Source organism: Corvus hawaiiensis, chromosome 4, assembly GCF_020740725.1.
Source record: "Corvus hawaiiensis isolate bCorHaw1 chromosome 4, bCorHaw1.pri.cur, whole genome shotgun sequence".
Lineage (NCBI taxonomy): Eukaryota > Metazoa > Chordata > Aves > Passeriformes > Corvidae > Corvus > Corvus hawaiiensis.
The window spans coordinates 31,765,680-31,792,234 of record NC_063216.1 but is presented as its reverse complement, the minus strand read 5'-3'; the positions used below and the strand labels follow the sequence as shown (position 1 = coordinate 31,792,234).

At 45.5% G+C, this 26,555-nt stretch overlaps 6 protein-coding genes, 1 long non-coding RNA gene and 1 pseudogene across 7 annotated transcripts; 5 read left to right on the top strand and 3 right to left on the bottom strand.

Moving 5' to 3' along the window:
* The first annotated feature begins 1,161 nt into the window (after positions 1–1,161).
* Positions 1,162–2,231, top strand: LOC125324905 (histone H1). The gene has a single exon (XM_048301438.1). It carries the CDS (start codon positions 1,509–1,511, stop codon positions 2,163–2,165), a length of 657 nt encoding a protein of 218 aa, XP_048157395.1. The 5' UTR covers positions 1,162–1,508; the 3' UTR covers positions 2,166–2,231.
* Positions 2,232–3,048: 817 nt separating this feature from the next.
* LOC125324937 (histone H2B-like) lies at positions 3,049–19,105 on the bottom strand. Its single transcript, XM_048301472.1, has 4 exons — positions 18,668–19,105; positions 11,507–11,523; positions 8,982–9,022; positions 3,049–3,978 (listed from the first exon to the last, which is right to left on the bottom strand). Exons 1-4 carry the CDS (start codon positions 19,042–19,044, stop codon positions 3,607–3,609), a joined length of 807 nt encoding a protein of 268 aa, XP_048157429.1. The 5' UTR covers positions 19,045–19,105; the 3' UTR covers positions 3,049–3,606.
* LOC125324933 (histone H4) lies at positions 6,595–6,961 on the top strand. The gene has a single exon (XM_048301467.1). The coding sequence runs from the start codon at positions 6,607–6,609 to the stop codon at positions 6,916–6,918; it is 312 nt and encodes a 103-aa protein (XP_048157424.1). The 5' UTR covers positions 6,595–6,606; the 3' UTR covers positions 6,919–6,961.
* Positions 7,244–7,937, top strand: LOC125324910 (annotated as a pseudogene).
* On the bottom strand, positions 8,057–8,401 carry LOC125324929 (histone H4). Its single transcript, XM_048301463.1, has one exon. The coding sequence runs from the start codon at positions 8,381–8,383 to the stop codon at positions 8,072–8,074; it is 312 nt and encodes a 103-aa protein (XP_048157420.1). The 5' UTR covers positions 8,384–8,401; the 3' UTR covers positions 8,057–8,071.
* Positions 8,643–18,785, top strand: LOC125324938. The gene is made up of 3 exons (XR_007203149.1): positions 8,643–8,900; positions 11,238–11,369; positions 18,428–18,785. It is a non-coding gene; the product is annotated as an uncharacterized LOC125324938 (long non-coding RNA).
* On the bottom strand, positions 14,460–17,670 carry LOC125324911 (histone H3). The gene is made up of 2 exons (XM_048301443.1): positions 16,957–17,670; positions 14,460–14,678 (listed from the first exon to the last, which is right to left on the bottom strand). The coding sequence occupies exon 1, from the start codon at positions 17,516–17,518 to the stop codon at positions 17,108–17,110; it is 411 nt and encodes a 136-aa protein (XP_048157400.1). The 5' UTR covers positions 17,519–17,670; the 3' UTR covers positions 14,460–14,678; positions 16,957–17,107.
* Positions 19,106–19,305: 200 nt separating the features above from the next.
* On the top strand, positions 19,306–20,075 carry LOC125324917 (histone H2A-IV). Its single transcript, XM_048301450.1, has one exon. It carries the CDS (start codon positions 19,408–19,410, stop codon positions 19,795–19,797), a length of 390 nt encoding a protein of 129 aa, XP_048157407.1. The 5' UTR covers positions 19,306–19,407; the 3' UTR covers positions 19,798–20,075.
* The last annotated feature ends 6,480 nt before the right edge of the window (positions 20,076–26,555 follow it).

Here is a 26,555-nt window from a genome sequence, read left to right as displayed (position 1 = left end):
ATAATTGTTCACACAATGCACTGGTAATCTGAGGTGAAAAGGACTGTTGCCAGTTTTGATTCTACCTTACACATAGTGCTCAATATAAACCATAAATATGTTGAAATAGAAACAGAGAATCTGCTATTATTGCTCAAAAAACGTATTTTAATAATTATCCATTTGAAAATATAAATTACTTGAATCAAAACATTTTCCAGAATTTTAGTATCACCAACAGTTACAATAGCAAGAGGTAAAAAGGAGTTTACAGGCCTTTCTCAAAAGAATGGGTTGCAAGCATTAATAAACATATCAGAGAATACTTCTTTTAATTCTCTGTACTCTGAAAAACAATGTGCATTTATTTTTAATTTAAGTTTGGTCTTGGAAAAGTGCATCTGAAGACTGTTCCCCCTGTTGCTAGCAGCCAGCTGTTTCAGTGTAGCAGATACATCAAGACATGTAGTTTTTAATATTAATTCCAATGTAGGGATCAGTCATTAGACAGTAAGAAATTGGAATATTCAGGAATCTACTGTGAAAGAGGAATGCTAACTGATCACTTGAGCAAATTTTAATATGTCCAAGTAGTGGGAAAATCAGCTGCAGCAGTGTCTCCTTAGACAATGATGACTCAGATTTTTGCCAATCCAGCTGTATCAAAATAAAAACACTGACATATTATCAAACGATAGGGCACTGGTTATCATTATTAACAAAACCTGGCCGTTTTAAGTTTTTATGTCACCTGATTTATTAAGATAGTAAGTATTTCTGTAGCAGAGGACGAGGCAACCATGTCTGTATTGTGTACACTGAGCAATACAGTGCAAACTGCTATGCTGTAAAAGTCACCTCCTTTGGGGGCACAAAAAGCCCTTCACAGAACTTTAATCTGCTTCTTGCCTTGCTGCATGATGCACTAGTTTATTTTCTCTTAATTATTTTGAAAGAGGTAAAGGATTTTGGACAAAGGAGCTAATTTCTAATCCATATTCAGTGCTCAAGATGAGCCTGTGTTACTTCCTCCTCTTTGAAATCAATTTGCGACTAAAATATCGATTCAAACCCCTGATTTTCAGCTCAGATTAAGAGAAGACCCTTTAAAGAATATTAATTAATTACTTTGGAAATTTAGCTCCCCACGTCGCGGACTTTATTTAGAAGGAAAAACAAAAGTTTCTGTCTCCCGAGGTCTGTTCAGGTCCAGGACTCAGTGTTTATTGCCTCTTTTTTAGCTCACCCGTTGCCTCCTCGGAAGGAAACTTGGCCGAGGGGAACAAGAGTCTTTCTTTTCCACGCCGCTGCGAACTGGGGGGGGGTCGGTGGCAGAAATTCTGATAAAAACAGCCGTTTTTGGCTCCTAAGAAACACAAAATGAGCGGGGAGAAGAGACCTTTCTGCCGTGCAGCGGGGCGGGCTCTGCAACGCACCAATCACCGCGCGGCTCCGCTCTATAAATACGAGGCTGCCGACTTGCTCCAGGCCCAGTGATTTCTCCTGGATCGTGGACGACGGCTGACACAATGTCGGAGACCGCGCCTGTTGCCGCTCCCGCAGTCTCTGCGCCCGGTGCCAAGGCCGCCGCCAAGAAGCCGAAGAAGGCGGCGAGTGGCTCCAAAGCCCGCAAGCCCGCGGGGCCCAGCGTCACCGAGCTGATCACCAAGGCCGTGTCCGCCTCCAAGGAGCGCAAGGGGCTCTCTCTCGCCGCGCTCAAGAAGGCGCTGGCCGCCGGCGGCTACGATGTGGAGAAGAACAACAGCCGCATCAAGCTGGGGCTCAAGAGCCTCGTCAGCAAGGGCACCCTGGTGCAGACCAAGGGCACCGGCGCCTCCGGCTCCTTCAAGCTGAATAAGAAGCCGGGTGAGACAAAAGAAAAAGCAACGAAGAAAAAGCCGGCTGCCAAGCCTAAGAAGCCGGCGGCTAAGAAGCCCGCCAGCGCCGCCAAGAAGCCCAAGAAGGCGGCGGCGGTGAAGAAGAGCCCCAAGAAGGCCAAGAAGCCGGCAGCCGCCGCAGCTAAGAAGGCAGCCAAGAGCCCCAAGAAAGCCGCAAAGGCCGGCCGCCCTAAGAAGGCAGTGAAAAGCCCGGCTAAGGCCAAAGCGGTGAAGCCCAAAGCAGCCAAGCCTAAGGCAGCCAAGCCCAAAGCAGCCAAGGCAAAGAAGGCGGCGCCCAAAAAGAAGTGAAGATGACTGAGAAAAATTGAGTCCACTCATTTAAATAAACCCAAAGGCTCTTTTAAGAGCCACCCACTTACTCTCAAAAAGAGCTGGAACACTGCTGTCATACATCAGCAAACCCAAATCACTTAAGAGATCTCAGTAGGGCTTTACACGGCATTCATAAAAGTTCAGATTTAGGGTACGTGTGCGTTCGGTAACGCCTGCGTAGGAGACTGGTGCTTCCTCTTAAGAGGAAGCGTGTCCCTACGTGCAACTTGGGAGCCCTGCGATAGCAGCTGCGCCTGCCCCGCCCCCGTTCATTGACCGGCGCAGCCCGGAGCAAAAAGAGGCGGCGCCGGCGGTCCCGCGGAGCAGCGAGCGCCTTTCGCTCCGGTGCCCGGGGGAGTTTAAAAGTGCCGCGTTGGGCCGTGATTGGCCCCGCGCCGCCCCGCACCGCCTTCGCGCCAGGCTCCGCCCGCCAGGGCGGTGACCCTCCCTCCCTCCCTCCCTCCCTCCTTCCCCTCCGTGGCTGTGCCCGGTGCCGGCCCCGCACAGGGAGCGAGCGCTGGCCGGTCGGTGACGCGCGGCATCAGCCCTCCCTCCCCTGTCTCACGGCCTTCGAGCCGGGTGTGGCTGGGGGAGGCGGGGAGAGGAAGGGAGCAGGGATGGGGGAACGTGCGTGCCGTGACACAGCCCTGTCCAGCGGCAGCTTCCGCCGAGCTCCGCTCCCACAGCGGCGCGGCGCGGAGCCTGCGGCCCCACGCTCCGGTTCTCCCCGGCTTCCAGTAAACCTTGCAGTGTAAATCACTGATAGCCCTTTTATCAGCAGCTTTGTTTTGTTTTTTCTTTAAGACAGAACCATCTCCTGCAAAACTCTGGGAAATCGGTGTTTTAAGGCGGAAAACCCTTCAAGAAAACCTTTTTTATTGCCTAATCAAGTATTAACACCTACTTGAATAGTAACAGCCAGTATTGGTAGGGGTAACAGCAGGTTAGGGTACATGTAAGTAAAATAATAAAACCCGAAACTTTACAAGCCCCTCTAAAAAAGTTAAGCCGGCAAGACATAAAAAAAAATATTTATTTTACTACTATAGTGCGCTGAAAGTAAATACTAGGTCAACCAAATAAAAGGCATTAACCCCTCAGAAAAAAACCCACCTTCCCCACAGGATTTGTATTCAGACAAGTTCCGCTGCTTTTTAGTTCCATTAAAAACCGAACCGGATCACAGGCTTTGAACAAGCAAGTTTACATACCGAGCACAAGCAAAACAAACTCTTAAATAACTTAAAAAGTACATTTAAATTTGCTATAAAAAGGAACACTTGATTTACTAACTAACGTGCAAATGTTAAGGCTGTTTACATACCTCCCACTACAAGCACTGATTCAGCCCTTTTAATTGAAAAAATGGGTGGCTCTTAAAAGAGCCTTTGGGTTGCAAGTGACGGTCCGAGACGCCCTACTTGGAGCTGGTGTACTTGGTGACAGCCTTGGTGCCCTCGGACACGGCGTGCTTGGCCAGCTCGCCGGGCAGCAGCAGCCGCACGGCCGTCTGGATCTCCCGCGACGTGATGGTGGAGCGCTTGTTGTAGTGCGCCAGGCGCGACGCCTCGCCGGCGATGCGCTCGAAGATGTCATTGACGAAGGAGTTCATGATGCCCATGGCCTTGGACGAGATGCCCGTGTCGGGGTGCACCTGCTTCAGCACCTTGTACACGTAGATCGAGTAGCTCTCCTTGCGGCTCTTCTTGCGCTTCTTGTCCCCTTTCTTTTGGGTCTTGGTGACCGCCTTCTTGGAGCCCTTCTTGGGCGCGGGGGCGGACTTGGCCGGCTCGGGCATGGCTGCAGCTCCCTGGCGGCTGTATCACAGCGGAGTGCCGGATAAGGCGATTACTCCGCTATTTATACGGGCCGTATGCAAATCGCTGGTATCAGAAAGCAGTGTTTCCATTGGACAAAGGGCGTATGACGTCACCCATCGCACGGAGTGCTTTCCTATTGGTTCTTTTTAAACACCACGCTAGGATTGGTCAATGTTTCGAGCGCTATCAGCCAATCAGAATGAGCTCTTTCAATCCCCGCATTCCGTGCCGAACGCGGACGCTGCTGCCCGGCCTCTCCCGGCCCGGGGTCACCCGAAGCAGCCGGGTCGTGTGTCCTCCTCAGCTTCCGGCGGGTTAGGGACCCACAAAATATAGTTACCGGCATTTCTACAGGAAAAAAGAAAAAAAATCAGCTTGTGAGGGGTTTTGTTACTCTTTTTTTCTTCTACACGAAGGAGCATACCTGCGTGCTTCATGTAATAGTCTGCATTTTTAACAGCCACAAAATAAATGTAACAGGGAGAAAGATGCAACCAGGAAAGATACAGAGACTCCAGAATACAAAAATGGTTAATCGTGTTTAGAATTAATCCTTTTGGCCCACAGAGCATGTTTTTTTTTCATCAGTTTAAATGAAATGGAAGTTCTGATTTAATTTGTAGCATGAAATGATTTGATTTCTTTTAAGATGCAACAAGTACTGGAAGGATATGTTTAAGTCAAAACCATGATAATCCTAGAAATTAAATGTGGATTTTATTCTGCAGTTTGAATTGACCATGAACCAGAAAATGAAGCTGTTTTCTTGTTAATATCACTTCATCTTGCAAAAAGAAAACATGATGCTATTTCTTTTTGGAAACCTTAAGGACTATTCAAGGACTGGTCTTGCTTCTGCTCTTTTTCCCTTTTTACCATGCTGAGCAGAAGAATAGATCCACAAAGATTTCCAGCCTATATCCAATACAGTGGTGTCTGAAGGGAATCAGACAAAGAAAGGATGGGACATTTTTTCTTTCCGGTGAGGGAGGCTTGCTTGAAAGTGCATCTGCTGTACTTTTCACCTAAACTCTGGAGGCAAAACAGTGTTAAAAAGAGCAGCTTAATGCTACCTCGGTTATCCTGCTGCTCTGTTTTAATATCTGCCTCTCATCCAGAACAGGGATAAATGTTGAAGATTTAGATTCATTTCTGGACATGACTTCCTTTTAGTGTGGTATAATTTTCTATGGGGAACACAGAGAAAAGAACCAAGAGCTCCCAGGAAAAATTAAAGAACATCTTGGCCATCAAGAGAAGACAGCACATAGCATTAGGGAAAATTACAAATGTACTGATGATGAGACATATCTGCCTTGTGATTGGGATTATTTGGGAAAATTTTTAAAGTTTATGATGAACCTTAGAATCACATTTGAGAAGCTAGGTTGCTTGTGGGTAGCTACTTACAGATCTTTAGGTTTTGAGACTGTAATTTTAAGCATAATTTTCTGATTTGCTCCATACCTTGTTGCCTGCAGCTGCAGGTTTTCTACTTTTGTAAATTGTTGGGTGTTGTTATCATGTGAAGACCCTCTAACTCCTTGGAGAAACTCTAAATATATGTGTCACCTTTTGACAACAAAAATTAAGTGTATTTAAAAAAAAGACAAGATGAAAGAAAAGAATAAAGAAGGGGAGAAAGTCAACCATGCATTTTCAAAAAAAACCCCCAAACATAAGTACACTTGAAGCTACTAAAGATGATGAAGATGATGCAACTCATTAAAATGAATGCAGCTGTAGAACTACAGTAAATAAAAAACTATTGATTTGTGTTCAAAAAGCAATATTAAGTGAAAAAAAAAATAGAGTGAAAGGAATAATTCAATAGGTATCAATGAAGAGTGAGACAATGAAAATGACCAAACACATGCCACTTTTTAAAAGCCATTAAGAGGTATGGATTTTTTTCACAGCAAGAGACACAAATCAGCTCCTTCATCAATCTTCGGTCCCATAAACAAAAGAAAGTTGTGTGATAATGAAGTCAGAGACCTGGGACACGCAAAAGAATTCCCCCCCAGCGAAAATTTGAAATGTCGCCCCCACAGAAAAAAAAAAGAGAAACTCCCGTTTCTCAGCCTTGGGTAGAAAAGGGTGCATTTACTGTAGTAGCGGGACCACGGCGCCCACTCTCCCCTGCCCGCCCGGGCCCTTTGTTGGCGCGCAGCGCGATGGCGGCGGCGCGGCGCGGGCGGGACGCGGCTCTCCCCACCCCGCCGCCGCCATTGGCCGCGTTTTGCTGCAGCCCCGCGGCCGGCGGGGCCCCGCTCCCCATCGGCACCGAGAGCCGGCCGGCGGGGCCGGGCAGCCGGGCCGAGCGCGGCGGGCAGGGGGCGACCCGGGCCGGGATCCGCTCCCGCGGCCCGAGCCGGGTTTGGCCTCCCGGGCGCGGGGCCGGGCCCGAGCCGGCAGCGCGCGGCCCCTGTGGGAGCGACGGCGCGAACGCCCCGGCCCGCGGGGGGAAGGGCGCGCGGAAGAGCCCGCCCCGGCCCGGCCCCGGCGCAGTCCTCAACCAGGTCGGACCGCCGGCAATATACAGAGGCGCGGGGCCGCTGTTGGTGCACTGAGTGCGGCGGTGTGCTGGGGCGAGCATGTCTGGTCGGGGTAAGGGCGGTAAGGGGCTCGGCAAGGGCGGCGCCAAGCGCCACCGCAAGGTGCTGCGCGACAACATCCAGGGCATTACCAAGCCGGCCATCCGCCGCCTGGCTCGGCGCGGCGGCGTCAAACGCATCTCGGGGCTCATCTACGAGGAGACGCGCGGCGTGCTCAAGGTGTTCCTGGAGAACGTGATCCGCGACGCCGTCACCTACACGGAGCACGCCAAGAGGAAGACGGTCACGGCCATGGATGTAGTCTACGCCCTCAAGCGCCAGGGTCGCACCCTCTACGGCTTTGGCGGCTAAACTCAAAAAACTTACATTGTCAGAAACATCAAGGCTCTTTTCAGAGCCACCCACAAATTTCACTATAAGAGCTGTTTATTACTGATACGTGGGTTTCTGAAGTTTTTAGTAACTTGGAATAGTATATATATAGTAGCTTAAGTAGTCTGTAACTATCGGGTAATTGCAGTGTCTCTAGTGCCAAGGTCGGCGGTGCTAATTGCGCTGCTGAATGGCAACGCATTGCAGTTAGCATCGCGCACTAAATTTCGTTTTCAGATCCAGGACTGTCTTCACCCCAACGGCAAAGCTCTACGATTGTGTAAATTGCAGCGCCTGAGCTCTGGCGGTTGCAGGATGGAAGTGCCTGACATTACGTTGATACTTTTTACTCCAATAGGAATGGAACGATTACAATCCTCTAATTTGCATAACACCGTTATAAATACGGGGGCCAGGCGCCATTTTCGATGTTGTTGTGCTACAGCGAAGGTCTTGGAAAGAAAACATTAAAGATGCCTGAGCCGGCGAAATCTGCTCCGGCACCGAAGAAGGGTTCTAAGAAGGCGGTCACTAAGACTCGAAAGGCGACAAGAAGCGCAAGAGAGCAAGGAAAGAGAGCTACTCGATCTACGTGTACAAGGTGCTGAAGCAGGTACACCCCGACACGGGCATCTCGTCCAAGGCCATGAGCATCATGAACTCCTTCGTCAACGACATCTTCGAGCGCATCGCCGGCGAGGCGTCGCGCCTGGCGCACTACAACAAGCGCTCCACCATCACGTCGCGGGAGATCCAGACGGCCGTGCGGCTGCTGCTGCCCGGCGAGCTGGCCAAGCACGCCGTGTCCGAGGGCACCAAGGCTGTCACCAAGTACACCAGCTCCAAGTAAAAGGATTTTAAATTATAAACCAAACGGCTCTTTTAAGAGCCACCACACGGTCTTAACAGAGCTGTAATTGCAAATAATGAGATTTTTTCTCATGTGGATTACCTTCGTTAAAAGAGCAAATAAAGTATATTGGTCTAGGTACAGAATACTGCACGGTTTTTAAGATCACTTTTTCTTTGCATTACTAATTTTGAAGCAATTACCAGCTCTTATAGTGGAATCTGTCGGTGGCTCTGAAAAGAGCCTTTGTGTTTTAGAACTGTAAATTTTAGCGATTCAAATTTAGCCGCCAAAGCCGTAGAGGGTGCGACCCTGGCGCTTGAGGGCGTAGACCACGTCCATGGCCGTGACCGTCTTCCTCTTGGCGTGCTCCGTGTAGGTGACGGCGTCGCGGATCACGTTCTCCAGGAACACCTTGAGCACGCCGCGCGTCTCCTCGTAGATGAGCCCCGAGATGCGCTTGACGCCGCCGCGCCGAGCCAGGCGGCGGATGGCCGGCTTGGTGATGCCCTGGATGTTGTCGCGCAGCACCTTGCGGTGGCGCTTGGCGCCGCCCTTGCCGAGCCCCTTGCCGCCCTTACCCCGACCAGACATAGTTCCGCTTACCGCAGCGACTCAGTAGGCACCATCAGCCGCCCCCAGCGGCTCTTTATTTCCCGGGAGCCGACCTGGTTGAGGACTGCGGCGGGAGGCGTGGTCTCTGCCCCAGTCCCCGCCCACCGCGCTCCGTTCCCCCCCGCGCGGCTCCGCGCGCTCTTCCCGCGAGACGCGGCCGCGGAGCTTTCCCGGCTCTGTCCCCCGGACGCGCGCGGCGGCTCCGCCTCTCCCGAGCGAGGCCGCGCCCGCCCCCGCTCTCAACCCGCGCCTCCTTTTGCTGCTCTCCCGTCCCGCCCTGGCCGTGCCCCCCTGCGCGGTGACAGTTCCCCAGTAGCTCTGAGTCTCCGCCGGTAGCAGGAGCGGGGGCTGCGGCACCCTCTTCCCGCACCGCCTTCCCCGCTGCCAGCAGGTCTGCGGCAAAATCCGACCAATGCGGGGCCTCCCCCGGTGCCCCCGCCCCGCCCCTCCGCTGCTCTCCGCCCGCCCATCCCGGCTTCTGCTTTGGACGCTTCAAGTGTTCCTTTTTAATTTTTTTGTTATTAGCATTTGCCGGCATAGACACCTTCCTCGGGAAAATTTATATAACTCTGCCAACCTTGTCCTCTGCGACCCACAGCTTCTTTCTGTTACTAGGTTCTTGTTGTTTAAAATAGGAGGGGAAGGAAATGGTTAAGCCTCGTAATGGGTAGAGGTTTTTTACCTTTTTTTATTTTTTTTTTTTTAATATAATGCCGAATTTCATTCGAGAGGATTAAAGCGTGAACAGTTTGGCACCTTGAAACACAAGTGCACACACATGCAAACATGTACATGTATATCTGTCACATCTTTAACTATCTAGCATATTTTTCACCGTTTTTAGGAAAGAGCCTAAAGAATTCTGAAAGAACAGAACGTCACGAAGCAGCCACTGGTTGCAACAACATTTTCCGGGAATGCTTCCTACTGGGGAAGTAGGGGACCTGTTCTTGGTCTGCACTGTAATGGAAATGAAAGACTATTTCAAGTTTTTCACACTAATGTTTGGATTATCTCCTTGCTAAACACATGCCATTTACAAGAGGAATGCTACTCGTATTTTTAACTGTAACACTAAAATACAGATCAATGTTCTAGTTCTACTAAGTTTCCTGGACTAAAGCAGAATTGCATAAACTAATAAATTTCACTTCCTTACACAGGTATTATTAAACTAATTCTTACTGAGATTAAACACAGTTTCACAATTAAAAAAGATTTAGGTTCACTTGGCATTTTTCCTTTCTACTTTTTAACAGCTGAAATTTTCACAAATTTCTATTGATTTTGGTAATAATAAATAATCTTTACATTTAATAAAGGAATATTGACATAGAAATAAATACGTCTTCAAGAAGTGTGAAAATTAGAATTATCCAAAGATCCTTTTAGAGATTTTGTTTTGGTGTGGTTTCTGTTTTAATTGGCATTTAGTGTTCATATTCTGAGAACTCATAGCATTATAAAACATTTTCACTGGCATAATTTTGTGTAACTTCTTTGAAAAAGAGAAGAAAAAAAATGCTGCAGTAACAATGCCCTCATCCCCCATCATCCTTCTTTCTTACTAATGACTCACACATGCTAGGGTAAAAAATTTATCTTGTTCTTTACCTCCCCTCAAATAACCCCTCAAAAGTGTGATAGATCCATGTTCAAAAAGGAATTTGCTTTCCTTTTGTAAGATAGAAGGATTTATCCTAATTACTTTTTCCAAACACAGGAACATAATGAAACAATTTTGGGTTTGGTTGGTTTTACTGGGGTTTGTTTGTTTGCTTGCTTGTTTTAATATCTTTTAGCTCTTTTTCTATTTCCCTCTGCAGCAGACAACTTTGTTCAAAACTCTTCATCCTTCTTTCATGAACCTGTAAATTTACTGCTAGAATCTACTTTATAACTTAGGCAACTGCTTGTTTTGGAATTGTGACTCCAGCATTTAGGGATGTCTCATAGTGCACTTGGTTTTTATTCTTCCCCAACATGGGGCCCTCTTGGCTTTTGTGGCTGGTCACCTTCTTATAAGCACCACTAGTGAACCTTCTATTTGATTCCTACATTTAAACTGGAGCCTTCTACGGGAAAGCGATTGATCCATCAGCTTTCTGTGACACCCTCCAGTCACATAAGCCTGTTACACAGCAAAAGCAGTTAGCAACTCCAAAACCAGAATGTTAAATAAAGTCGTCGTTAGCACTGATGGGTGAATGAAACACTTACAGAAAGATATCCAAGAGAAGGAGGAGTAGAATACCATTCCTTTTGCAACAGTAAATACCTGCAGGAGTCTCATGGAGGCTCTCAGGGAGCTCTGCTTTACATTTCTGAGGACTTGGGTGAGGGTGTCTCTCCTATATATTTGGGTTCTGCATCTATCCTGGGACAGTTGGGTGAATTAGTGCAAACTTCATACTGTACTTTTAGTTAAAAAAACATAAAAAGTAACTCTTAAACATTATTTATAATGTGTTAAAAAACCCAAACGAGCCCCGACCCCTAAACTCTTGAGAATAAAAAGTTTTAGCATTTGAAAGTGTTCTTAAACTACAACATATGCAGGTGCTTGCAAAGTACTGTGTATTATGCAATACCTCTAATGTAGTCTTACAGCCATGCATTTCAGGGCCATTAAACTAGATAAATTTTGTAAGGATGTTAAGAACTTCCTATTCTTCTCATTTAAAGATCCTAGTTACAGGTCTCTGAAAATGTATAATGACTGCATGTACACATGCATGCACACACGTATAATAATTATAGTTCAGTCCTCACAGCACGTAACCAGCATTGAATACTTCACAGTAGACTTGCTTTTCATTTTATTTCTGTGTAGACTGCACTTGTGCTGCTGTTGTAAGGTGAACCCAAACTCTGCACACGCCTGTGTCAACAACCAGAAAAACAGCAAGGACTGGCCTGGAAATGCTGCTGAGTCTGTTACTGTTTTCAAGCATTGGATGCAGAGGTGGGGTGACACTTTTGTTCTGGAAAAATTTCTGTGTTATATTGGCCTAGACTGAGAATACCAAAGGAGTCTGAGAGTGACAAATGTTGGCACCCCCTCCATTTTCTTTAGTCTCTGCATAGTTACCACTCTTAGACTTTTAAATGCATCTCTCCTAGAAGTGGATTAGTCCATATCCATGTAATGATCTTAATTTTTTCCAAACATGTTTGTTTTTCCTTTGTGTTTAAAAACAACAACAGCCTCTCAGATGAGTCTGCCTGGGACAACTGATGGGAAGATCAAAATCAGCCCAAATAAGTAAAATACAATTCAATTTCAGCAACCAACAGCATGCTTCATTTAGTAAAAAAGAGGGGGGGAAATCCTTCCTTAATATTCTATTTCAGAATATAAGTAACTTGAATTGCAGCTGGCACTGTTTGTTGCTTAGAAGTCCTTCAATCTCAGTGTGACAATGATTCTGACAATGAGCTGATTGACTGCAGCAAAGCATTCAAAAATTCCTAAGTGCTACTTATCATTGCATTGGTGCCGTGGGGATTTACCTACCTTTCATGTACTATCAGTAGTCGAAATTCATTCAGGAAATGTTCAGACTTCAGCACACTGAATTGGCATCCAAAACACACGAAGATTTACGCTTGACTTTTGGCTGTTCCTGAAAAGCTGTGTTTCAGAAACACTCTTTTTTGTTTGTTTTTTGCCATGCTTCTTACATCGTGCATTAAGCTCTATATCCTTATGTTCATTACAACATTGGCATACTGCCATAAATCCATGGGGTCATATGGAACACTTATGGAAAAGTGTATCATGGGCCCTCTGGATCAATTACTTTCCTGTTGATGGCATTGCAAGTTGAAGCTTTTATAGGCCAGAATTTTGTATAGCTTTACAGGTCAGTCCTGATGGATCAGTGCTGTGCTTGGAATAACATACAAAATAAAAATCTATATGCAGAGAGAAATGGGATACTCATAAATACATCAAATATTCATGGTGTGGGGAAGGCATGCAATGAAATGGAAGATCTTCAGAAACAGATTGTGATGAGCAAGAATAAAATGTAGAGAGAGAAGCAATAAGGACACAGAGGATATATAATCAGGTTCCTTAATATCTTAACTACGTTTAACCTCCACATGAGAACAGATGACAGCACAGCAGAGTACAGACTTTGCTGATGTGTAAAGATGAAGTGATCAAGCCCATTAAAAAAAATCTTCACATTAATGTACTAGAAAAATCTCACAGTGCTTAAGGGTAAAAGAACATGAAGGATGGGGAAACAGATACAGAACTGAACATTGCCAATACATGTAAACTTGAGAAAGCAGCACAGGTGACCCAGATGAGAAAGGTGAGGAGGGAGAAATGTTGGGGCAGTGCCACACTGCCCCTGGCATGCTCTTTCCTTCCCCAGGGTCCCTGCAGGTGTGGGTTTTGTGACTCTGACACCTTACCCTAAGAGCAGGCTTAGGCTGAGGCCGAGGTGCCCAGCACCATGGATGGCCTAGAAGAGAAAGTTGTGGAGGAACCAGTGTTGGGGAAGTGCCATACTCACTTTGGCATGTCTTTGGTGGCACCTGGGTCCCTGGGACTCTAGACTTTGTGGCTCTTTGAACCTGAAGCCAAACCTAAAAGCACCTTTAGACTAAGGTGCAGGGCACTATGGGTGGCACAGACAAAAACAGTGTGGAGTGAGCAAGTTTAAGGCATGTCTTTTGCCGCCCCAGTGCCTCTGGAGCTGCAGGATTTCTTTCTGTGATCCCTATCAGTCATCACAGACTGGGGCTGAGGGCCCCAGCCAACTGGGCTTACATTTTTTATGTACAAATGGTTTTAATTCAAACTCGGTTTTCATTGTTTTTATATATTATGTTCCTTTAGTTCATTGTCTTTTTTTTACCAAACCCTGTTATTGCTGTAACAGCTTCACTGAAAACAGTTTTTCATCTTGTGTTGCTTCATAGTCTTTTACAGGAAATTTCATTAACTGTATTCCTCTTTCCCCATATCCTTGTGATGTATTAAGTAGTTTAGCATAGTAGCTGGAGTGGTTGTAGAATTAGGCCACAAGAGCTGACCAAAAGAAAAGGTTTTGTTAAAAACTAATGCTGCTAAGATACAACTAGCCCAAAGCAGAATGAAAAAGGCAATGCAGGATCAAGGAAACAATTTCAAGAATTAAGGTAATGTCAGATGAAGATCATTTACACAATAGTTAGAAGAATTAAAACAAACAAACAAAAAACAACAGAAGAGACAACTAACCAGAAGCAAGTGACGGACTTGGGAGTTGAGTGCTGGGTGGCCTGTGTGGGATTGAAGGTTAACTTCTGGTGTAGTGGTCACTCTACAGATCCACCCAGCTCAAGCTGTAACCTGAAAACTAATAAAAGAAATTGGAAACCTTCACTTGGAAAAATGCATTAGTCAACAGGATCCAAGGGTCAGGACCTGTTATTCTGGCCAGTGTAATTAATTCCGTAATAGGAGTAGCTGACAAAGTACTTTCTAATATACAATATAAACTCTCAACAAGTGTTCCATGCTGTTGTGACACCATTGTTTGCACATCTACAATCTGAAACATGCTGATACCCAGCTTGAAGATACAACATGACTTGAAAGTGGGAGAGAAGAGAGAGGAGATGATGCAGCAGAGCAGTACCGGCCAGGCCTGTAGGAGAGCTGCGGCTGGCTAAGCTCAAACTTCTCTGTTGGTGTTTACAGAAGACTGTAACCAACAGGTGATTCAGATTGTGAAGAAGCCCAGAAGAGGGATTTTCAAATGAAAACGTGTTTAGGACCTATCTTTGCATACTAGCTTGCATGGAAACCACCTTTATAAAATATTTACATTACAATAGTTAATGCAAATGAGCACCTCTGTTGTTCTTCATACGGGTATAGCTGTTCAGATTTTTTCAGAAACTTCGAGCTGTCAAGCAGGACTGATTAAAATATTTTTGTTCTAGAAAGATGCTGTCATCAGACCTTCTATGTATTTGCCTGAAATGAAGTATTTCACCAGGATGTCAGTAGTTATGCTCTATTTTACCGGTTGGACTGATAAGAGCATTCTTCCAAGCAATGATTTTAATTTGAGCCGGTTCATCCAAGGAGGATAGTTAAAGAGCCAGGACCAGTCCTAGACAAATATCTTGCTGAGCATCTAAAAATCACCTGCAAAAGCACCGTGATTACCAACAGCAACGCTCAAGTTGATCCTCAGCTGCCCAGCACAGTGGTCTTGCTCACATCCAGTTTTGACTTGGCAGCATTCTTTTATCTCAGGCTCTCCTGCAAAAAGCAAAGAAATGCAGCTGAACCTTGCTGGCACCAGAGGAATCTCCACTTGTATTCTCACTTGGACTTAGGGAATCGTGCATTGAGTCATGTGTGACTACACACCACCCTTTTGCTATGTATTACACCCCAAAACTGCTTCAGACTCAGGCATTACAACTCGGAGTTTATATGAGCCCTGAAAAACAAACAAACAAAAAAAGCATTGCACATTTGCTTCTGTCTCAGCTGATTAGTTGTTAGTGTTTTTTTTACAATTCAAGCATACAGTTCTCTCAGACTGAATCCAAATAATGCTTAATTTAATAAAACAGTATGAAGTTTTCAGAAGACTAGAGGAAAATGCAACAGATTAAGGCAAATAAAACCTGTTTTCCTGTCCTACTCCTCAAAAATAATGTATTTCTTAAACATAAAAAAAAAGTAGCATCATTTTTCACCCAAAAATCTGCTGAAATGTAACTACTCTAACCATTGGCTTATATTAGATATCAAATACTTTCTATATAAACTATTAGGAAAAGCTACTCTACTGGATCTATTAAATTTTTATTATAAGCATATGCAAACAGGCTCAGATAAATATATCTTTGGCTATCTCAGACAGTAAAATGAAATGAGTTAGCTTGCACAAAAACTCATTTCTGCAATCCCGGTGGTAAAAAATCTGTTCTGAAAAGCAGAAGTCCTATGTCAATGAACAAATGTGGGGGGATGAAAAAAATCAGATCAGAGACTTAATTCCCAAAGCAGTACTCCCGATAACTTCCCCCCTCCCTTTTAACCCTCCGAGGTTCAGTAACAGAAAATGGCTGAAAGTGAGAAAAACAGAGGAAAGAAAATGGTGTCGAGGCACTTGATTGGTCAGATTTTGCTGCATAGTCCAAGTTTCTGACACAGAGAAGGGAATATTCCTAAAATGAAGCTTATCAGCAGTTAAGAGAAAACTAAGACTCTTGCAATTTTGGGCTTTCCAAGAGAAGTATTTCCTCGAAACATTTCTCCGTGGCTCCTTATTTCCTAGTTTAAATGAAGGCTGTGTCCAACTCAATCCTACCGCTTCTTAAAGGCACGGATACTCATTTGTAGCATCGGAAAACCAAAGGGACATTATTTCCATTAATTTAATGGAACAGCAGGCTCCTCAAATGATATAAAATGGCCTGTAGTACTAAAATATATAAAGGCGGCCTAGAGTCAGGAATAATTTAGGAAACGTAAATTTTTCAGCTGACTACAGATCTATTTACTAGGAGAGCAAGAGGGTGTGTCATTGAATTTACAGTGAGGGAGAAATCCGTTTTCCAGGTAGGTTCACAAAAATCACTGAATACAACGAATAGGGAAGTGTCAGAATTTTAAAATTCTAGACTTGCTAGGTCATTAAGCACAGATACTCCTTGGAAAACACATCTGTGGTAACTTCAACTAATCTTTTCGAGAGCCTCAATAATGACAGAGAAAATTGGTGCAACCCAAAATCTAAGAATTCTTACAGGATACCCAGAACCATTAAGGATGTCACGCGTGCGGTCCTACACCAGCAAGGAGCACACCACTTGGAAAAGGGACTCGGAAAACATCCCTGCCTCCACCTTACATTCCACCCCCGCTCCCCTTCCCCTTTTGAAAATAACATTTATCTCGGGAATAAATAGTAGTGCTCGAGATGGGCTGAAAATGCCCGCGGGACGGCGCTCACGACCACGAGTGATAAAGCACTGAGGAAACTACCGATTGAGAGCCCTTCCAGGGAAGGCGGGAAAGGAGTTTTTACGGCTTCAGAAACAAAGGGAGTCCCGCGCGCCCTCAAAAAAAAAAAAACCACAAACGGGGTTTGGAAAGCTAAACAATATTGCTTTCAGGAAAATAGACAATAAACTGTTAAACTGTTACCTTAAATGAGGAACATAAGCACAGCACAACATTTACAATACATTAAACGTCTCTAATCATGAGGGCGGAATTCTATGGAAGTTCCTTCCTTTACAAATTCAAGCACTTTGAAGCGAATGATTTTAAGACACGGCCAAACAAACAAAAACCACTTGTTTTCTAACTGGATATCTTTCCTTTCAGATCAGGAAAAATTATTAACTAGTTTTAAATACGGAAACACCAACGGGGAAAACATGTAGAAAGCAGTATTTCACCCTAAATAAAAATTCGTCTTAGCAAAATTACTTCAAAGGAATTAAGCAGTATACTGTTTCGCTAAAACCAAGATCCTGTAACTTTAAAACATAATAAACGCATTCAGCTTGCTACTTACCTGAGACGTAAGATCTCGCTAACATAAAGCCCCCCCGAAAAACATCATCTCCAACACGACTAGAAATTAACAGCTCTTTTGTGATATTGTGGTGGCTCTTAAAAGAGCCTTTGGGTTTTCGATGGTCTGAATCTTCCGTTTGCCAACGAGCTTATGCACGCTCGCCGCGGATGCGGCGGGCCAGCTGGATGTCCTTGGGCATGATGGTGACGCGCTTGGCGTGGATGGCGCACAGGTTGGTGTCCTCGAAGAGCCCCACCAGGTAGGCCTCGCTGGCCTCCTGCAGCGCCATCACGGCCGAGCTCTGGAAGCGCAGGTCGGTCTTGAAGTCCTGCGCGATCTCGCGCACCAGGCGCTGGAAGGGCAGCTTGCGGATCAGCAGCTCCGTGGACTTCTGGTAGCGCCGGATCTCGCGCAGCGCCACCGTGCCGGGCCGGTAGCGGTGCGGCTTCTTGACGCCGCCCGTGGCCGGCGCGCTCTTGCGGGCCGCCTTGGTGGCCAGCTGCTTGCGGGGCGCCTTGCCGCCCGTCGACTTACGCGCCGTCTGCTTCGTACGCGCCATCTCCCAGAAAGAACAGCAACGCCGGAACGAAGGGACTGACCGAGGGGTATCTGCGGGGCCGCTATTTATGGCCGTCAGCGCGCTGTGATTGGCCAGCGCGAAGAGACGGCTCCCATTGGGCAACGGGCGGGGTTTGAAAATCCCGCGCAGGAGGGGGGGGGACAGGAGGAACGGGGCGGGGGGGGCAGGGAAAGGGACGGGGGGAAGGGCGAGCTGCTGCTTCCCGCTCCGCACCTCCCTCCCTCCCCTCTTCTCTCATCCCTCAGCTCCGCCCTACTGAGCGGGACTGGAGACGGCCCGGAGCTCTTCCACTGCTGCAGCCCGCCCGCAGACGCGGAGTTTTTACTCTGGCCCCGCAGCAGTTTTCTCGCTGCCTCTGCCCGGGACAGCTGGGATTTAACCAGATTATAAAAACCGTTTTCTTAAATACAGCCTCCCCTGCGCGTTCTGAGCAACCTGAGGTTCGTTAAAGCGTTCACCTTCGCTTTTTTTTTTTTTTCTCCTAGTGTCTTTAATGTTTACTTGTAATTTCCTATTATGTTGTCACCTCAGGATTTTTTGATTCTGCTGCAGTTCTACTCCGTTGGAGAAAGAAATAAAGTACACCGCTTCCTTATGAAACCTCCAAGACTAATGAAGTTATGCTGTTCTCTATACCATTATGTATCTGCTGTGCTTGCTGCTAGATGTTACATTTAACATCGTGTTTCAGTTATCAGAGACTTAATCCCTAATTTCCCGGGTAAACAAGGCCTTTTGTCTTATGGCCAAGTCACCTCAGAATAACATTTAATATTTAAAGAGAACAAGTTGTCATTGTAAAAAACTAGAGCAAATAAATACTCTAAAATGCGGGAAAAAATTATAATAGCTTTAAAACTCATTAAGCGCTTATCATGCTTTTTATAGACCTCTGGGACCAAGTATCAGAAGAGGACACAGACAAGACGACCCAAATCTTCCCCAGTACTTAAACAGGATAAACATTTCCTAATCTTCTAACAGTATGTTCTAATCCGGGAATTTAAACGCGGCTAAATATAAATACCACTCACCGAAAATAATCAGTGTGATCAACTCTTTTATGGAATATATGGGTGGCTCTTAAAAGAGCCTTTGGGTTGCAAGTGACGGTCCGAGACGCCCTACTTGGAGCTGGTGTACTTGGTGACAGCCTTGGTGCCCTCGGACACGGCGTGCTTGGCCAGCTCGCCGGGCAGCAGCAGCCGCACGGCCGTCTGGATCTCCCGCGACGTGATGGTGGAGCGCTTGTTGTAGTGCGCCAGGCGCGACGCCTCGCCGGCGATGCGCTCGAAGATGTCGTTGACGAAGGAGTTCATGATGCCCATGGCCTTGGACGAGATGCCCGTGTCGGGGTGCACCTGCTTCAGCACCTTGTACACGTAGATCGAGTAGCTCTCTTTCCTAGTCTTTCTACGTTTCTTGTCACCTTTCTTTTGGGTCTTGGTGACCGCTTTCTTGGAGCCCTTCTTGGGCGCGGGAGCGGATTTAGCTGGTTCCGGCATTTTTCGGGTCAGTCAATACCTGGCTACCGCAGGAACGACGTAAACACGAGAGCGGCGTCCCCCCCCGTATTTATAGGGACGGTATGCAAATGAGATGAGTCAATGTTGTCTTTGTCTATTGGACAATTCTGGTTCGTGACGTCAAAGGACACATCATTTTCTATTGGTTGAGTTTTCACATCTGCTTTCCGATTGGGTCAATTCACAATCCGTGTCTTCACCAATCAGAAGTCCAAGCGAACCTCCGGAGGAGCTATAAAAAGGCAGAGGTGACGCTTTCAGCGCAGTTATTTTGTATTCGCGGCGTTATTGTGTAGCTCTTTAACTTTTTCCGCTTGTTCTTGTGTCTTTTTGTGCTGAGACATGTCCGGCCGGGGCAAGCAGGGCGGGAAGGCGCGCGCCAAGGCCAAGTCGCGCTCGTCGCGGGCCGGGCTGCAGTTCCCCGTGGGCCGCGTGCACCGGCTGCTGCGCAAGGGCAACTACGCGGAGCGCGTGGGCGCCGGCGCCCCGGTGTACCTGGCGGCCGTGCTGGAGTACCTGACGGCCGAGATCCTGGAGCTGGCGGGCAACGCGGCCCGCGACAACAAGAAGACGCGCATCATCCCCCGCCACCTGCAGCTCGCCATCCGCAACGACGAGGAGCTCAACAAGCTGCTGGGCAAGGTGACGATCGCGCAGGGCGGCGTGCTGCCCAACATCCAGGCCGTGCTGCTGCCCAAGAAGACCGACAGCCACAAAGCTAAAGCCAAGTAAAACTTAACTGACTGTCAATCCAAAGGCTCTTTTCAGAGCCACCCACATCTTCATAGAAAGAGCAGGAACGCTTGAGCCTAGAAATATATCCTATTTGATATTTAGAGACTTAAAATTTTGAAGGCGGTTTTGTGCTGTATATAATGTTATGTATCTTTAAGTTCTATTTCGCTAATCTGGTTTTCTGCCTTCACGTTAAAAATCAATGTGCTTATGTAAGCGTGTGTCAGCTTCCCTTTTTGTGAACGAATCAATAAAAGGTAGCGGTTACGGCTGATTGAATCGGTCACCGCCGTATGGCTTAAAAAGAGACGTGAACTCCGAAGGCTGTGCTCGCTGCCTCCCTCCCCGTGGGTTCCGTGGGGCTGAAGCGCCGTTCACCCCGGGGAGGAAGGACGGGGCGGGATCGGGGCTGCCGCCGGCCAATCCGGCTGGAGCGCGCGGCGTTCAAACCGCGGCGGGATTGTGGCCCCTCTGCTCCCTGCGAGCCGCGGGTGTCTCTGTGTTGGGCGTGGAAGCCGGATTCGAGTGCCTTGCGCGTAGCGGTTGCTGTGATTTTCTGCTTTCCGTGTTTTTTTTCTTGTCTGCAGCTTAGAGCTTTCAACCAATAGTAAAAAAAAACCCGTAAGTACTTCCCTGGGATGCAGTCCAGAAGGGTTTCCAAAAGTTCTATTCTGAATTAAGTGATGGTGATGACAGTTGCTAAATTGGCTCGAGCATGTGAGTTCATGTACAAGCTCTACGGAAAGTCACATATACACGGGGAAGGGAGTCATGATGTACTAGTTTGGACTTGAACTGATGTTTTCATTCTTTCTCCTTCATCCTTCATCACCTCCTTCATCATGAGTGGTGTTTAAAAGTGCTCTTGGCGATTTTCCTGCAAAAGTTTCCTTTACTTATACAGTATGGTCTCCTGGGTACTGCTGCTTTTGGCTTTGCTGAGTTCTTCGGTACTGCTTTTTTAGATTTGGTAGCCTTTGTTGCCTTTTTCGGAGCCTTGGTCGCTACAACTGCCTGGGCCTGCTTGACTGAGGGAGCCCCTTGCACCCTGAGAAGGAGGACACGGCCTTGGTGATGTGAAGGCTGTGGACTTTGAAGCCGCCAGCCACTGCATCCCTCTTCTTGGGGTGTAAGAGGCTTGTAAATCAAGATAATACGTGAGGGACCGGTATTTACAGGGAGGAGCTTCTCCACCATTGGTGCCTCGAGGTGGCCGCACTGCTGGGAGACGGCGACAGCTCCTCTCTCTTTCCTCTGAACAGGTTAATTTTCGGGTTTTTTTGCTTTTTTGTTCCCCCACTGCAAAGATCACCGCGTTCCCTCTTTTGTTAGAACAGACGTAGATAAAAGAGACTCCAGTTTGTTTTTCGTTCAGTGATATTTTACGTGGAAGTAAAAACTGCCCGAAGGGAAGGCAGGAATGCAACGCCGCGAGCCTCCGAGCGAGGCTGCCTAAGGGCTGGGGGAGGGTGTTTTCTTTGTTCTTTAAAATCGTCCCTTGAGAACTAAGGCGAGGAAAGCTCTGCTGGGTTTTTTTGTTCGGTTTTTTTGTTGTTGTTTTTAGTGTTCTGCCTCGGGACGCAGAGGAGTGAGTCATTGGGGCGTTGTGTTAATGGAAAATGTTTTTCAAGTAGAGGGAGATAACGTGGGAGTGCCCGGCTGAAGTCTTGTTTGGAAACAAGATGAGAATCGCGGGTCTGTTTCTAAGCGGTATATGTTTCTTAAACAATTCTCAGGTTGAGTTGTTTTTGTCTGGTTTCTTGTGGGGCTTTTTTGTGGTTGTTTGTTTTTTTTTCCTTGTATGTTTTTTTGGCTTTCCTTTTCCTTTTCTTTCCTGAAATAGGCAGAGAACCTTTTTTACCCTCTCTCTCTTTTTTTTTTTTTTTTTTTTTGGGTCATCCCTATTCTGCTGAAAGAAATTGCATTAGATATTAATCATCTACCATTCGGAGCTGGACTTTGAAACAGCAGTAACTGCAGGACTTTATTAGTAACCATTCTGAAATTTGAGGCTAGAATTAAGTTTAAAACACTTCAGGAATTTTTTGTATGTTTAATAATCTTAGTGTTGCTGTATTTAGCATATTTGGCAAAATAGCTTTCTATTGGTGTATATTTAGTAGAGAAGGGAGAGATTACGTGGGTCTGAAGAAGGGAATTGATTTGTACAAGGTTCTGATTGGGCCATTTGAAAATCCCGAAACAGAGGCCTCCCGGATTTCATTTTTGCCCTTGAAAACACGATGTGAGGAGGGAGCATTTGTTTTCAAGAGTAACGTTCATACTTCCTGCTCAGGCACTTCAGTATATATGTTCTGCTTCTCTTGGAAATTGGTTGTTTTGGTTTTGTTGGTTTTCTTTCTTATTTCCACCTCCCCCCGCTGATGTTTGAAAAACCTTTTGAAAACACAAGTATTTTAACAGTTTTCAAATAAGGTATGGGTAGATTGCAATCTAGTGTTGTGTTTGTTTTGTTTTTCTATTATGTTCTTCACTAGAAACTCATTAAGCTCAGTGTTGTAATTCATTAAGTTCGCCATTTCATTCTCTGCCTTTCTAGCCACCTTTCCTCCTTGAGACAGCTCATGTAATGAGCTCAGTTTCCTTATATAGCAATTTTTAAACATTGTTGCATTCTCTATGCCACCAACAGGATTTTCATGATGGGTTTAAGTATGTTTTTGTTAGTACAGGAGAACTGATGAGTTCTGTATGCTATAAATCCTTTTTCTTCAGCTAAATTATGCCTGAAGTGTTTTCCTACAATTAGTGCATATCCGTGTTTCTCCTGACCAGTCATTCACAGTTTATGTAGAAAGGCAATATGTTTTTCTACCTCAGGTAACTGTGCTTGTTGTAAATGAACCCATTCTCTGTCTGCATACTACAGTTAAATAAAAGGTTTTTATATATTGAAATAAAAGGGAGAAATGCATTATATGATCTGAGTATGTGACAAATTAGAATTAAAAGTGGGGTTTTTTTTTGACAAGCGAAATATTTTATTTCATTGAAGATGCGGAATTTCCCTTCCCAAATTTAGTTTCAGCTATTCAGCCAACCTAAATTCTCAAAAATGTGGAAGGCCTTAGATTTAAGAACAGTGCATCACAAATGGCTTTGGTAATGAAATAAACATTTAGTATCATATGACCCCAATTTGCTCTTGAACTTTAAGTCCACACAAAATATAACCTTACACTTTAAAGTACTAACCATAACATAGGCAGTGCCATCTCCCAGATTGCTTGCTCCCAAGTAAATGTTACTTAACCTCTAGTTGCTTACTAGCTTTTCGTTTTTCCATAAAGCATGGAGAGATAATATGCAAGACTATATTCAAAAAAAAGCCAAAATCAAACTCTGCTCAGTTGCAGAAGCATTCCGAAGTATGCCAAGAAACAAATTTTAAAAAAGTGATGTAGTAATAGAACATTTACTATTAAGCTTTGTCTTAGTGACAATCGAGTGCCAAAACAAGTCCCTGGATATTAATTTCCTTCAAGAAATCTTATTCACATTGTTTTGGTTTATTTTTTACTGGTTTGGTTTTGACGGTTTTTGTTTGGGTTGTTTTTTTTTGTTTTATAAAAAGACTGCGCTTGATTTTTCTCTGGTGACCTGGTTGAGGACAGGATAGAAATGCTGCTCCAACTCCCTTGGTAGGAAGCAGTCTTCCAAAGTATTAGAGGAAGATGTGATTTTAATTTTTTTTTCTTTTTTTTTGGTGAGAATTTGCTTTAGGCTAGAAAATTTATCAATAATATAGGCAAGCTAGAGTATTTACCTAGACCAACAAAAATGGAAGGAATTAATTACATGATACCAATGCTATCCCCACAGGCCCCAGGCTCATCCTTGTAAAACTTATATGAACATTTGCATCACAATGTCTATGCAAAGGTTAAGCTTTTATAGTTCTTGTATTGAATTACTCTCAAATTCCTTCACTCACATTTTTAGTTTCTTTAGTATCTTTCTGCCACCTTACATAGCATACCAAAATAAAATAAAGTAGGAAAAACTTACAAATCTGGCGTTGTTCTTTAGAAATAATTTGAATAATAGCATTAGTAATTTACTTTTCTTAAATGCTCAAACCCAGACCTGCTTAGACACCAAAGAACTTTTTACAGAATAAGTTCCTGTTTACTTCTCTCAAATATATAGTACAAGATCAGTTTAGACTTTGGTAAACACGTAAGAAATTCACTCGTCTCCATTCACACAGTTTTGAAGGCATTGATGCTGATGCTCAGGAAGTTTGTATGAAAGTGGAAGCCAGTTGCAGCTTCTACAGCCGTAAAAATGCAGCAGCAAACTGCATTTGTTTGCAGGTCACAATAAATGCTCTGAGCGTATCTAACATCAACAGAAAAGCAGATTGCTAACCGTGAACCGTAGCTAAACCCCTGTGTGTCTTTCCCTCTGCATCTTCTGCCATCCCTATCACTACCGTGGCACAGCTGAGTGAAGGGGAGGCTCCATCGGTTTGGAGCATCCCCCAGCACCGCAAGCAGGTTCGGCTCGGGAGCCCGGCGGGGAGCGGGGGCCGCAGGCGCCACCCGCCTGGGCTGCAGCAATTTCCGACCAATCCTGCCCGGGAAGCAGCTTCCCTGCCTCCCTCCTCCACCTTCTCCCCCCTCCCTTCCCCTCTAGCTCCCTGTGGTTACCTTCCCTGCCGCCGCTTCCCGTCTTTCCACCATCCGCCCCCCCCCCCCCCCCCCCCCCCCCGAGCCGTTTTCCTTTCCTTAATCCGCAGTCAAAGAACATGAATCTGCTGGACGACACCACGATGGGTGATGAGCATCTCGCTCTGGCTGCTGTTAAAGCCAAACTGCGTTTTGAATGCTTCTGGTGTTCCTTTTATCAAGGAGTATTCCTTTTACCCTTTTATGCTGGTTTGTATTTTTTGACTGCCGTTTATTCATACCGTGGGTGCTGCCCAGGCTAAGGGAGCAAAAACCAAACAAAAACAAACAAATGAAACCCTAACCAGCCCACCACAAAACCAAAGCACCCCAAGGAGCAGTTGGGATGTTCCAGCTTGCTCTGTTAGAAAATGTTAATTCTGCAGGCTTCACAGCTGAGAGCAATGGACTATCCTACATGATAAAATACTTCTGTCAGGAGCCCATGACCATTACATCCTTCCCCTCCCCTCCCGTCTATTCTGTCCAAGAAAACTCGATGCATGGCTGCCTGGTCCAGAAACAACCCTGCCACAGTAACGCGGCTGATGCAAACAAACCTTCCTTCCTCTCCAGAAGGCATCTCTGTGTATCACATCTTTGAGAGGTTGATTGCTTCAGGCCTCTGCACTCTGCATACAAATGATGCCGCTGCTCTCGTGTAGGGAGGGCTTTCAAATAGAAAACAAGTCCTCTTCCTATAGATGCTACAGGTTTTTCCGGTCATGGAATTCCTCCATGGCCTTCACAGGTAGTTTCTGAGAGAACCATGAAAATACCAGCACAATACCAGGATGCTAGCAACTTGGAAGCCCAGGAAAAAAGTAGTTAAGGCCTCGAATAGGAGCTTTTTGGAGGGTAAGTTTTTTGTTTGTTGGGGTTTTTTGTTTGTTTTGGCGGGGGTGGGGGGAGGGTAGAGTCAGTTTTTTGGGTGTTTTGGGGGAGGGGATTTCTTTGGTTGTTGGGGTTTTTTTACCTTACGGAAAAAACAAACTTGATCCTCAGGACATGCATGTAATGAAATGGATCAGTTTATGAACTATTTACCACCAGTGTTAGGAACTGCTTATGCTTGTGCAAGCAGCTGTGTAGTCCAGAACTGATCTCTGTGAGGAGAGAGATGGCACCAATTTCTTCTTTTCACACATCATCCTTCTCTCTCTGATTTGAAAAAAGCCTGTAAAGAAGGGATCCATTTACTTAAGGAAACTGCCTATGAAACTTAGACAGCGTTTCTGGTTTCAGTAACCTTTTGGTTGTAACTAATTTTATGATGAGATTAGACTTCACTAAGTTGGATAGATTTAACCACTGACCTCCTAGGTAGTAAAGATAAGCAAGAACATCTTCAGTCAGTAGTGGTCATTATTCTGAGGGTGTCCTAGTATGCTTAGTAGAGAAGCCATTTTAAGCCTTAAATCACCTTTATAATTTTTCCTCAGATTTTCTCTCTCTCTTGCAATGGTTTATTTATTTAGAGGCCAGAAATGTGCACACTACGCTGGATGGAACTATTTCACACAATGCTACAATGGTACAAGGATACAAAATCCTGTTTTACTCTCTGTTCCTGTTCTGGTGATTCCAGACATTCAAGTAACTTTCATTGTAGTGCTTCTGAGCATTGAACATGTTTGTTTTATTTATTTGTGGTTTTCAAATGTGGGAATTTTTTTTTAATTATTATTAGGATCAAACCGGAGGGTGCAGCAAAGGTGGAAAATGGTGGTGAGACAGTTCTGAAGAGTGAGTCAAGAATCAGGCACAAGGGGAGGACAGGCAGTAAAATTGAAAACTATGGGTGTAAAAAAGTAAATTAATGAAAATTCTCAAGTCTACTGTTACTTAATGACACCCAAAGCACCTAAGGATAGAGAGCCCAAGATGTTTATGTTGTACAGATCATGGCAAGTTCCCTGTTGCATATCAGGAAAATGAAGATTTATTTTGTTCCTCACCAAAAGGATGGTTGGATTTGCCATTTGATCACCCATTATGATCCAGAAGTCCAAGTCCACATGTTTATAAGCAGTGAAGTTCCCGTTAGTTGCTAATCCTGTGTGT